The following is a 14,160-nucleotide window of genomic DNA, read 5'->3' on the forward strand; positions in this document are numbered from 1 at the left end:
CCCTTGCTTTGGGATTTTAGCCCTGATCTTCATCTTCTAACCCTATACTCACAGAGGATGTAAAAATCTTCCAAATCTTTAATTATCACATTCTTCATCCTTCATCTCAGTTCCAAACCCAAATATCTAATAGCCTAGCCAACATTTCTAATTCAATTTCTCAGACTTAATTAGTATCTTTCAACTTAACACTTTCAAAACTAGATTACTTTCCTCTGCCAACCTGCTCATCATCTGCTGCTATCACTGAATTGCATCACCATCCTTCTAGCTGCCTAAGACAAAAAAAAAAAAAAAAAAAAAAAAGGCATTCTTGACCTTTTCTTCTCCCTCAATTTTCACACCCAACACTAAAACCTATGGATTCTATTTCCTAAATATCCTCAGATACTCAGATATCTGTTGGCTAAATGACTCTCTCAAATTTATTAATTCTTCCCTAACCCCCAGGCACCATCATTTTTCACCTAGCTTACTGCACCTAATTTACCCAATTATTTTTAAGGAGTCAGAATAAGGTGATTTGCAACTTTCTCTAGGACCAACTTCACCTCAAAACTAGGTTATGTGCTTCTAATACACGTTCCTGTAGCACTGTGAACTTGCCCTCTCATAGTAATTACTACACTTTGTGGAAACTGTTCATCTGTTTTTCTTCTAGATTCTAAGTTTCTTGAGGATAAGGTACCATCTACCTGGCCACTACCATATCCTAGGGTTGTGAACGGACTTGCATAATGCAGATGCTCAGTTAACAGATGCTGAACATTGATAAATGAGTTTTATATTATCTTTCAGGGGAAAGGGGTCAAGGAAAAGGTTAACAGCAGAGTGAAAAATGGGCTGGGGAGTAGAGAGGTGGGGATAAGAAGAATGACTGGAGGGGATCCCTCCAAATAAGTACAATTCCTTTTCACTATTAGAATTAAGCATTTCTTTATTTTCTGCTTTCCCCTTTCTCATCCTTACATATCGGTTGCCATCATAGGCACTCAAATGTTTGCTGGGGGGGCCTAGAAGGACTATAACTGACAATTATACTTAGCAGAGTTGGGCTAGCCAATTTCAACTACAGCTGCTGGGTGAGAACCCCTCTTCTATCTTCCTGCTTGCTCATTTTAGAAAGAGTTCTGCTACAAAAGTAGTAGCAGTCTCCAAGTCACTGTGAAACCTGGCATAAGAGGGAAAGAAGCAAGCACTTCCCGTTTTTTTTTTCCATACAAACTGTACTTGGGAGTAATCCAACAGTAGATAAGGAGAAGTTTCTCTTTACAGAAGTATTCCAGTTAATTTTGTAACCCCTAATGAATTAATGGAGCTAGGCACCAAGTATCAATGGGTGTTAATATCACAAAAAGAGAGACAACTAGATATAATGTGTATCTTTCTGATGGAAGACCACAATGCCACCTATCAAAAAGTCTTTCCAAAAAAAAAAAATAGAGAGAATTGAACCCAAATCTGACCACATGTCTAGATCCAACTACCAATTTATAGGAAATCCAAAACATACAAGGACTTGTCACATAACAACATGGACATGTTATCAGCAAAATCCAGGCTACGGAAAACTCTATAAAGCAAATAACTTTTGTTCCTCAACAAATAAATAGCAAGAAAACAAAAGAGACAAAGAGGGAACCTACAGATTACAAGAGACTTCAGAGACACATTAACCAATCTCAATGCACGAAGCTTATCTGGAAAATTATGACACTTATGGAACAAACAAAAATTTGAATACTGACTGGCTATCTGATGCTATTAAGGAACTACTTTTAGTTTCTTTGCAAGCGTAATAATGGCACTACAGTTACATATTTTAAAAAAGCGTTCTTATCTTTTGGAAACACACAGTGAAATATTTATGGAAGAAATTATGATGAAGCGTAGGATCTTCTTCAGAAATAAAATAGGAGGGCAAAGTGTATGGGGTACATGTGGATGACTATATTATTCTGTCGCCTCTGTATATGTCTGAAATTTTCCATAATAAAAAGTTTTAAAACACTAGCAGCAGAAAGGTTCTCTTACAATTTCATCTTTTCCCACTTTTACTTGAACCTCATCATTACTTACTGGCTATCATTAGAGATTTGGTTCTAAACTTTAAATAGAAAAGCTGAGAACTAACTCATAAATGAATCATATACACAGTTATGGACTAAGCAAGCAGGGATCTAACCTGTATAGTTTACTTTCAGCGTGCTCTTTCCATTTAACTTCCAGGGGAGATTAATCACAGATCAAGAAGCTATTTCTAGAAGGGATGTCAGTCCTTCCTTCCAACCAACACATATTTATTGTTATCTACTATTTATCAGGGACTGTGGGGCTTGAAAATGAACAAAACTAGGCAGAATCCTTGCCCTTCTGGAGCTTACAGTCTGGTTGGGGAAAGAGACATTAATCAAATAATCCCACAAACAAATGTAAAACTGCAAACGTGGTAGTCTACAAAGGAGAGGAACACAATAGGACAGCCTTGAACAGTGGCATTTGAACTATTCAAGCCTCCTGAGAAAGTCATGCTTTAGTTCAGACATGAACTGATCTTAACTGAGTGAAGTGGGATGAGAAGAGCACTACATGGAACAGGCACAGACTGTGCACACGCTGCAGAAGGAGGAAGCCCAGTAAATATGAGGTACTGAAAGGCTAGTGAGGCTCAAGTGGTGAGAGCAAAGTGTGACATAAACAGACAAGTTAGGTGGGAGCCAGATTTTACAGGTCATAATAAAGGATTATTTTATTCTAAGAACCAAGGGAAGCCAATAAAGGGTTTTACAAAGGAGGCGATTTACTCATTGTAAAGATCATTCTGACAGTGGATGTAGGCAGGAAAGTGAAAGAGGGGGTACAGTGAACTTCCATATGGTGGTAGAAATAAGTGCCCAGGGTAGGAGCTTTGGTGGATCATGAGACTGTGATCCTCAGAAGGTCAAAGAGATAGATTTTCAGTTTCAATTAGTGTCAACTGGAAGAAGTGCCACTTAAACTGAGGGGCAGGAGGAGTAAAACACATACAAGTCAAGTGAAGCAGAAGAGAGTTCCAGGCAAAGGGAACATCACATGGAAGGCCTGGACATACTCTAAGACCTGAAGAAGCTGAAGGTGAGGGAGTGGTGAGAAGTGGGGGCAAACAGAGATACTGCTGGAAGAGCAGGCAACATAAAGAACCTAGATTCTAGTCCGTGGGCAGTGGGGAGCCACTTAAACGTTTACACAAAAAAGTGATATGATTCTATTTGTGTTTTGGAAGGATCACTCAAAATACGAAGAATTTACTAGAAAAGGCAAGGCTAAAGGCTAAAACAAAAGTTAGAGCTTTATATAAACAGAAATATAATTTATCATTTGCATGGATATACCATGTAGGTTCCATGAGGCCAGAATCTGTCTGTCCTCTTCAATTCTCTCGCTCCAGGGTCCAATACAATAAATGGCACATAATATTTATTCATTTAAAAATAATTATTAACAGTTACTAATAACAACAACAATAGCTGTTACCTTTAATGAGTATCTACTATATGCCAGGGTCTATGTCAAGTGCACAATGCATTTAATTCTCACAACTGTATCATCTTATTTTACTAAAGAGGAAACACTAAAGCTCAGTTTGTGACCTTGTTACTTGTCCAACGTTAGTCTCTCAGCTAGTTAGTGGGGAAGTAGGATTTAATACCAGGTCTGCTGACTCTAGTGTCATCTAACCATTTATCTATAGTTGACTGACAGATAATTTAACCAGTTACTTATTGATTAAGGTACATTCAAGTTATTTCTAATATTTACTATTATAGGTAATACAACGAGGAATCTCTTCAAACATGTCTGAGCACTCATAAAATCTTAGATGTTGTAATGATGAGCCACAGACCAAGTACATTATAAATTTAGATACAATATGACAAAATTGCTCTTCAGAAAGGTTGTTCCATTTCACACAACTAAATGCAATATATGAGAATGCCTGTTAACTTACTATTACCAATACTGAGTGTTATTGATCTTTGCCAACCCAATGGCCTCCAAAAAAATCTCATTTTGGTTGTAGTTTATATATTTTATACATCATTACTAATAAAATTGATCATCTTTCCACACGTTTACAAGTCACTTTCATTTCTCTTTTTAATTCCTGTTCACGTCTTTTGCTCGTGTTTTAACAGTATTTAAATAGCTGATTTGTAAATACTCAATGTATTTTGAATTTTAACTTTTTCCTTGTCATAAATATTTACAAATAATGTCAGCTTGCTTTTTGTTTGTCCTGTAACCTTGCTACGGTTTTATGGCATACTGACGTTCTACATTTTATGTGAAACCCATTGATCCTTTCTTTTATGGTTTCCCACTCACCTAGTTATTATAAAAATTCTACTCACATTTTCTTCTAATCCTTTTATATTTTTAATGGTTTTCATTTTTGACATTAAATCTAATCTGCTTAGAATTAATTCTGATGTATGAAGTGTGATAAGGATTCAATTATTATTTTTTAAACGGGCAGCCAGCTTATTGGATAAGTAAGGCTTTAAAGTACATAATAATTGGAATATGATCCAAAGCACTAATACTGAATTTAATTCTAAGCAAATAATTTTTTTTCTGTCAAGAAGACAAAACTTTTCTTCGTTCTACGTATGTGTAGGAACACATAAACTTCCCAAATAATTCCCTAAACAACAAAAACATTCCCTAAACAGTAAAGAAATAACTTAAATGTGCTATTTAAATATAATTTCTTTTACCCTAATTGACCATCTATAACTTGAGTTTTCCTCAGTACAATGCTAACTAGTAATACCAAAACGAAGCATCTGTTTTAACTCAGTATGATAAATTTAAATAAAGTATGAGACATTTTAAGCTTTAAATTTTAATGAACTAATAGAAGCATGCTCTTTCTTATAAATAATATCATCAGAAGTAACCTACAGACAGTAAAGAAATATTTTATATCAACAGAAGGAAAATTACCTTAAAACTAACTTAGTGAAATTCTTTTTTAAAAAATCATTACTTCATAACATAAAAATATTCATTGAAAAAATGTGAAGAATACAGAACATCCCAAAGAAAAATTCTGTCATATTAGGACTCATTCCATTAAAACTAACAGAAAACTGATGGCAGCATAGTAACAGTTCTACATTTAAAAAAAAATCAAGTTGACTTCCAAAATTTTGCTAAAAATGATATGATAATAGTTAAACATAATGAGGCTATGTCTCTTTATTTTCTATGGGCATTAGAATCATCCTTTTCAATGATAAGATTTGGATTTTTAGATTTATGTAATCTTGAAGTACAACAGAAAACAAGAACAATAACGAAGTCCTTATAATCATTTTTAAAAACATAAAAATGTCTTTGCAAAGAATGCCTTCGAGAAAGAGCAAACCTATTCCATGCAAGCAATAATAACTAGGTCAAATCACATATATAACCAAAATGCAGCTTAGCATTTATTTTTCAAAAAAAACTCTACTCACACTAATCATTTTAAACTAAAACAAGAAACACACAATTTAGAGCTATAAAATATACTTAGAAACTCTGAAAGCATTATTGTTAGATGTAATAAAGAAAACGATAGCATTTTGGTACCAAATTCTTCTGGAGATATCCATTCAGGACCAAGGAAATAGATTATATTTATAGATCATTTGGTGAACCATCTCATTCTATATTTATTTTTAAATATTTAAATAGTTAATTTAAAAAAAAACCAATAAAATAATTTATTTACCTGACCACTACCAGAAGTTGCCATGTTGATTTCTGCCACTCCTTGACCTTCATTCTGCCGCTCAGCTTCATGTGAGCCGGCTTCATGCTTGCTCTGAGATGACCTCTGTTAATATGGAGTTAACATCATTACATATAAAAACAGTGTATGTTTTCTTAGCCCACAGGTTTTTCCCTTTCTTATTTTAAAGCTCTGAATGCATCAATTATACAGGTTTACAAAGGCACAGAAGAGTACTTCATACTCATAACCTCCAGCATGGTTGGCAGTCGACTATTTCGGTAAGAGGAAAGTGAAGCATCCCGTGAGCATCAGAGCTGCATAAGACAAAGGATTTTCTAAGACTCACAGAACAACCATCCTCCACCAGCTGTGCTCACATCACTATCAGGAATATAACCCAACGAGAACAAATAACTGTCTTTTCTGCAAGGTCACACAGTTCTGGCATTTAATGGAGCTGCAAATATAATAGTTAAACTATTACAAATACCTTCTGTGTAAGTATATTTATACACAGAATATATATACATCTTCTGCCAATAAAATTCATATGAAACCAATAGATAAGCTCTTAGATTCTGACACGAATAAAACCAAAAACCTTTTCTAATGTAACCACCATCTGTTATACGAAATGAAAATGACAGATTGCATCCAGCAAAAGCAGTCATTTCAAGACAGATTATATCCAGTACAAAGCAGTCTCTTTGTAAAAATACCACTGTAGAATCAACGAAATAAAATAATTTTCCATTATCTTTTATAGAAACAATTACAAACATGACTGCTCTAGGAAAATGATATTCTAAAACATATATTTTTAAAAATTTGGAATAGTGGATAACTATCTTCCCAAATGGCTTCCACTGAAACCTCTTTAAATATCAAGCTTTCCTAGAGCATTTAAAATGTGACTTAAAAATTAATTTACATGCAGCATTTCCATCAATAAACTTGTATAAGTTATATGTAGGCAAAACTGGGGTAGCCTCAATAATTCAGAAATAGAGAAAAAAACAGTACCATCTGAAAATCACACTATAAAATTCAACAAAATCAACAAAAGCAGAGACATACAAAATCAATTTAGAGACAAAATGAATCAAAGATCATTAAAACCACAAAGATTTGACATTAACATTATTGAAGATGTCAACATAAAAGTAATTACTAAGCATCTGCTATGTTAGTTCCTTGTACTAGGTGCTGGGGAATACAGTGCTAGCAAAGTCAGACATTGTTCTATGCTTTCTTGGAGCTTACCATCTAGTCAGGGATACTATCAAATAATGAGAAATAACAATAAAGTTAAAACTTTGACAAGGGCTCTGAAAGAAGGGTACAAGGTGCTATAAAAATACATAACAGAGGGATGTCATATGATCTGGCAGTTTGGGGAGGGCTCTCTTACAAGTGCTGTTTGAACTGAGATCTGAAGAATAAATAGGAGTTCTAGGAAAAGGGAAAAGGGTAGAGGAAGAAGGTTTTATGTAAACAGAAGATCATATGCAAAGGACCTGGGGTGGTAGGGAGCAGGACTTGTTCCAGTATATCAAAGAATCATGGCATGGAGAGTAGAACAAAAAGATGGTAAAAAAATCTTACTGATTTTGTTGAATTTTAGTGTGATTCTCAGATGGCATTCTTGCCCCTATATAACTAATACTTAGTATGTTAATGGGAGAAGTTGCATGTAAATTGATTTTTTAAAGTCAAATTTTAAATAGTCTAAGTAGGTAGGAAAGATAGAGGAGAACGGTTTGGAGGCTAATGTATTAGTCTAAGTGTGAGATGATGGTACTTTGCACTAAGGAAGCAGTAATGAAGATAAAAGAAGTGGAGACAGAGGTAAATCTGAAGGACTTGATGACAGACTGGATATGGTGAGTAGAGAAAGATCTGGTGTCAAGAATTACTCTCATGTTCCTTAGCTCACACAATTGAATAATGGTGGTGTCATTCACAGAGACAGGTAATACTAAAGGAGGACAAGGGTTTTTTAGAAGAGAAGGTATAATAAGGAGGGCTTAGGAGGAGATCATTAATTATGTTTTGGATATATTGGATTTAAAGTGCCTTTCAGTCTAAGTGGAGATGCAGAGTAGGCATGCAGATTTAGGAGTCTGGAGCTCAGGGCTAGAAAAACGAATTTGAGAGCCAATAGTATATAGATGGTATGTGAACCCCTAAGCATATGAGATGGTCTTAGAGAGACACATTACAGAGAAAAGAGAAATAAGCCTTAAGGAATGCCTACAATTAATGTCCAGATAAACGAACGTGAACCTATAAAGTCCAAAGAGGTGGGAAGAAACCAAAAAAGCATTGTCATAGATGCCAAGAGAAGACTATTTCAGGCAACAGGAAATGTTGAATAATGTGGAAAATGTGCAGATGAAGACTGAAAATGTCAATTTAATTAAGAACATGAAAGTCACTGAGGATCCATTTCAGTGAGACTGTGGCAGTACATTTAGATAGGCATGTGTTAAGAGTGAATGGTGGGGAGGAAATGCAGACTTGGAGTCTAGAAGCACTTTGGAGTGGGGATTGGGAAAAGACAGTGAGGGAGGGAAGGGGACAGATAAAGAAAGATAGCTGCAGAGAGAGGTGGGATTGAGGAAGGTTCACATTATATTTTTAAAGATAAGACTTAAGTGTGTTTAAACGCTAATGGAAAAGTGCCACAGAAGAGGAAGAAGATAACTATGTGAGAAAAAAAAGACAAGAGTAAAATGTTCCTGAGAAGGGAGGAAGTGAAAATCCACAGCACAGGAAGAAAGGTAGAATGCTTCCCGGTAGGGAGGAGAGGTAGCTCCTATGATAACTACCATTTTCTCCATGAAGAAAGAGGTGGAATTATTAGAGTGAGGGAGGTAAGCAAAGGGTTGAAATATTTCTTTCCAATAGAGGCAGTATGGGGGGATCCAGAGAAACACAGTAGGCTTGCAGGACAGCCAGACCCATTGGATGATGGTGATGGTGAAGACTATGATAAAGTTAAAAAAAAAATCTAATGTTTACTAAGCACTAATCACTTGGCATCTACTGATTTATTTAATCCTCATACCAACTCTATGAGGTAGGTACCATTATTATGCCCATTTTACAGATGAAGAAACTGAGGCACAGAGAAGGTATGTATCTGGCCTATGTCACATAACTAGTAAATGGCAGAGCCAGAGCTGGGATCACAACCCAGGTAGTCTGACTCCAGAGCCCAAACTAATATTTAACACTTACTGTCTTTATTTTCTTTCCTCGTTCCTTTTCCCCTGTTTACTTCCCCTTATTCTTTCCTTGATCCTAGGCTACAGGCCTGCCTGTACTCTTTGATCACTGTGCAAAACTACTGCTAACATTGAAGGCAAAGAGGCTGTCACTGATTGCTATGAAAGAATAATCCTAGCTAGTTTCCTCATTTCCATCATTGCTGGACAACTTCCCCAAAGTTTTCTACCCTAGAACTGAAAAAATTAACATAAAGCAATTTGTTGAGGTATCTGCATACCACAAAATTCACCCATTCACTTAAAGTGTACAATTCAATCATTTTTAGTACATTTACCGAGCATCACCATAACCCAGATTCAGAACATTTTCATCATTCTAATAAGATCCTTTGAGCATATTTACAGTTAATCCTCATTCCTATCCACAGCCTCAGGCAACTACTAATCTACTTTCTCTCTCTAAATTTGCCTTTTCTGGACATTTCTTATAAATGGAATATGTAGACTTACATGTCTGGCTTCTTTTGCTTAGCATAATGTTTTTGAGGTTCATCCATGTTACAGTATGTATGATCAATTTGTTCCTTTTTATTGCTGAACAGTATTTCATTGTAAGGATATACTACATTTTGTTTATTCATTCACCAGTTAATATACATTTAGATTGTTTCTACTTTTGGGCTATTATGAATAATACTGCTATAAATATTCAAGTTAAAGTCTTTGTGTGGACATGTTTTCATTTCTCTTGGATTGATACCTAGAAGTGGAATTGCTGGGTCACATGGTAACTCTATGTTTAATATTTTGAGGAACTGCCAAACTGTTTTCCAAGTGGCTGTACCATTTTACATTCCCACCAGCAATAAATGACAACATCTATTTATCCACACCCTTGCCAATGCTTATTACCGTCTTTATGATTACAGCCATCCTATTGGGGGTGAAGTGGTAAATCACTGTGCTTTTGATTTGCATTTCCCTAATAACTAATGGTGTTGAGCATATTTTCATGTGCTTATTAGCCATTCCTATTTCTTTTCTGGTGAAATGTCTATTCAAATCTTTTGCCCATTTTTAAATTGAGTTATCTCATTTGGGAGGGGCGTTGTGTCCATATTAATGAGCTGTAAAAGTACTGTGCACAGGATTTTAGAGATTTTAAAACCATTCTGCAACTTTCCTCACAGTTCCCATTGCTTTGATCCCCCCAAATGTATTTGCTTGTCAATAAATAGCCTGTCTGAAAGGATACACAAGAAAATGGTAGCACTGGTTGCCTCACTTCTCCTTTTGTAACTTTTGAGATTTGAATCATTTACAATAATTATATCATTTGAATTATCTCCAGCGTCTAGACTCTAAACCAGAGTTGTTAGCAAGGAGGACAAAGTGCTATGAGCAATATGCTTCACGGTGGAGAAATTATTTGGCAGAAATCTTTCCTTTTCTTCTCTATGCTCCATAGGAACTAATTTATGAGTGTCCAATCCCCGATTTTCTCCATTTTCTAGCTTCTCCCTCTGATCTATATTAGAAGAATGACAATACGGAATAAAGAGACTTTAAATAGTAAAATTTTTAAAAAAAGGTTTTGGTTCTTTCCTAAATGTGACATGGGGGCTGGTCCTGTGGTCGAGTGGTTAAGTTCGCATGCTCCACTTCGGTGTCCCAGGATTTCACTGGTTCGGATCCTGGGTGCGTACATGGTACCACTGGTCAGACCATGCTGAGGTGGCATCCCACATAGCACAACCAGGAGGACCTACAACTAGAATATACAACTATGTACTGGGGGGCTTTGGGGAGAAGAAGAAGAAAAAAAAGATTGGCAAGAGATGTTAGCTCAGGTGCCAATCTTAAAAAAAAAAAGCGACACGGCAACTTCCTTCAGTGTACATTCACTGAATTATCTGACTAAATGTAACCATTTTAGGCATGACTGAAAAAAACCATTTCATAACAAAAAGAGGCAAGAAGAGAGTGGATCACAATGGTAGACAGTTGACTCCAAATCCAATGATATGGATAAAAAGTTCTGAATAAAAAAAACAAGCCCCCAACCTGCAATAAACTTATAACCATGCTGGAAAATGAGGACTGCTATTAACAAATGACAATTTTTAAGGAATTTCCAGAAGCCAGAAAGTTGGTAAAATTTGGAAATACAGGCAGGGGAGTCTTTGATCTCTTTCTCTTGTACTATATTCCCCATGTCCTGGATCTCAAATCTTCATTCTACTGATTTCATCTTCTTAGACTCATTTCTCCTGAAATCTTCTCAATGGTTCCAATATGGACTGGCCACTTTATCATTTGTCTCAGAATCTCCCTTCTCATCTTCATTCTCGGGAGTCTTTCTCTTGTACTATTCCCTACATCCTGGATCCTAGATCTTCAGTTTGTTTAAGTATATCCTCTAAAAGCTGCCAGAAAATGGTACGTGAGAAATACGTATTTTAGAGATTTTGCCTATCTGAAAATGTATTCTACTCCCAAATTTAATAGGCAGTTTGACTAGAGGTAAGTTTATAGGCTGGTGTCGTAAAATAAAAAAATACACCTGTTCTTTGTCCCTTTGTTCCTGGCACAGGACTTCAAAAACTCTTGGAATTTCTTGAGTTTGTTATGCAAATGAGGTGACTCAAGGAGGGCCCCTAGATAGTTTCAGGATGGATGCTGGTCACTAGAATGACCACGTGACTAGAGGGTTGGAACTTTGGGCCAGGCTGACCTCCAGGGAGGGGGCTGGAAATTGAGCTCAATCACATAGTCACTTATTTAATCTAGCATGCCTACATAATGAAACCCCAATAAAAACTTAGGACACCAAAGCTTAGTGGAGCTTCCCGGTTGGTGAACACACTGATGTGCTGGAAGAGTGATGTGTCCAGATCCCATGAGAACAGAGCATGGAAGCTCTGCATCCTCCACTGCTCACTTTGCCCAGATCTTGCCCTATATGTCTGCTCGTTTGGCCATTTCTGATCTGCACCCTTTATAATAAAACTTTAAGTGTAGTAGTACTTCCAGTGAGTTCTGAATCATTCTAGCGAATTATCGAACATAAGGGGGTTGTGGGAAGCCCCAAATTTGTAGCCAGCTGGGGAGAAGTATGGATGGCTTGGCATCTGAAGTGTAGGCGGTCTCATGAAAGACTTTGACCTTAACCTATAGGGTATACGCTAACTCTAGGTAGGTAGTGTCAGAATTGAATTGTACTGTCATATACCCACTTGGGGTGGAATTTATAAAAAGCTGGGCAGAGTGCAGGGGGCTTGGGGACACCCAAAATTTGCAGCTGGCATCTGAAGTGAGGGCAGTTTTGTGAATGACTTTATGCTTAAATGTGGGGTCCACACTAACTGGGTAATTAGTGTCAGGATTGAATTGAATTGAAGGACACCCTTAGGTGTCAGAAAATTGCTGTTGGAACACAGCTGGAAATAATTTTCTTTCAGAAATTTTAAGAAATTGCTACTCTACTTCCCAGATTCCACTGTTGCTGTTTATATATGTAAAGGCATTTGTATTCCTGTTTCTTTGTGTCAAATTTGTTTTCCTCTCCTTCTCTAGAAGGTGTTAGAACTTTCTCTTTATCCCCAGCCCAAAGACCCTTTATTTTACCTTTCTAGAATAAATATCTCATCTTTTGCTGGGATTGGAAAGGAGCAGTCACCCAGCTACACAGAGTTGAAGGGAGGTTTTGGAGGCCCCACCTGCTTCTTTATAAATTTTCAATCATCCTCTTGCTTTTAGCCCCCTTTTTTATCCTCACATCCAGAGGTACCTAGTGAAATCAACTCTGTAACCTTTTAGGACTCCACAGTATAAGACAGGTTGTTTCACTACTTCCTAATATTGCCTTAGGGTCAACTCTCCACCATATGCTAGACTAATGCATTTGTTTATCTACTTTCCAACTCCCCCAATTTTACTGGCGTCACCTCCCCTGGTCTTTGTGTCTTTTTCATCTTATCCTTTTACTGTTATTTTAATAGGGTTTGTGGAGTAAGCATAGATAAATGTGTATGATTAATTTTTACTATGAATTACATATAAGGAAATAGCTTAATTTTGTTGGGGTTAGTGCCATCAAGTTGATTCCAACTTATATAAAGTGTCTCAATGCTCCAGAAGAACATCTATTTTCCAATGATGCCACATACATATTTTCTTTTCTTAGAATAACTACCTATATTTATACCTTCAAACAATAAAGACAATTTACTAACCTCTGCTTCTGTTGCTTGGGACTGCAAAAGCTGTCGTATACGAAGTATGTCCTTCTCTATTTGTTGAATTCTGGTTACTCTTCGCTAAAATAAAATAAGTGGCCAAATTAGACCTATTTTTATTAAAAATGTTAGTGTAAACAATCATACTATGGCTACCATTTAACAGCTCAGGATTATGCTGAACATTGTTATATAAGAAGTTAGGCATGTACATATATATTCACACACTGATGACATACTGGAGTCAGTTCAATTTTTTTAACACACAACTTCATACAATAGATCTCTAAATCTGTTTAGGAAAATTAAACAAATATAAGCCATACATCAAATTGCATGATGCATGTAGTGTAAAAATTGGTATTTAAAAGTTATTCTCAAAAAATATCTCAAGAGAAAATTGCACCTGAATTTCATCTTTTAGATTAATCCAGATGTCAATATAATGTAAGGAATTTATACAAAGCATGGTCTTCCCATAATGGGAAAGAGCATCTGATTTTTTCTAGTAAACATCAGAGTTTAAACAGTAGGACTAACCTTCCCCAAAGTTATTTCTCTTACAAGTCAGTAGTGCCTTCCAGATTTAGCTTTCCCAAATGCCTACTGCAGTTAAATGTTGTTTATTCCCAACATTAGGATCACAGTGATAGGGGAGCTTTGGCTTTCTTACTATCCTGAGACCATCAAGTGAACCCAAAGCAGTAACTACAGATCAAACAACACAGAACTGAAATAATGTGGGAAAAGTGTTTTTAGAAAAAGCTTGATTTTGCTTTAATTTTTATGAGTACTAGTGGAAGTGGGAAAAACAAATCACATATATATAAAAACCTTGCAAACTGAAATTATTTTTGATTAGCTTTATGACAGATCAAATACATAGGTTTTAAAAACAAGTACTGCCAGTGTTGTATCATTTTCTGCA

General features: G+C 36.1%; 1 protein-coding gene across 22 annotated transcripts in view; it reads right to left on the reverse strand.

Annotated features, from left to right (window-relative positions):
- The window catches only part of APC (APC regulator of WNT signaling pathway), a 116,597-nt gene that overhangs the window by 31,172 nt on the left and 71,265 nt on the right, over positions 1 to 14,160 (reverse strand). For all 22 annotated transcript variants that reach the window (NM_001301314.1, XM_014730331.3, XM_014730330.3 and 19 more), the window contains 2 exons: positions 13,230 to 13,313; positions 5,759 to 5,863 (listed from right to left, as the gene is read on the reverse strand). In NM_001301314.1, coding sequence (NP_001288243.1) covers positions 5,759 to 5,863; positions 13,230 to 13,313 — 189 coding nt within the window. The remainder of the gene's footprint in view (positions 1 to 5,758; positions 5,864 to 13,229; positions 13,314 to 14,160) is intronic.

The sequence above is a fragment of the Equus caballus genome, chromosome 14, assembly GCF_041296265.1.
Source record: "Equus caballus isolate H_3958 breed thoroughbred chromosome 14, TB-T2T, whole genome shotgun sequence".
Classification (NCBI taxonomy): Eukaryota; Metazoa; Chordata; class Mammalia; order Perissodactyla; family Equidae; genus Equus; species Equus caballus.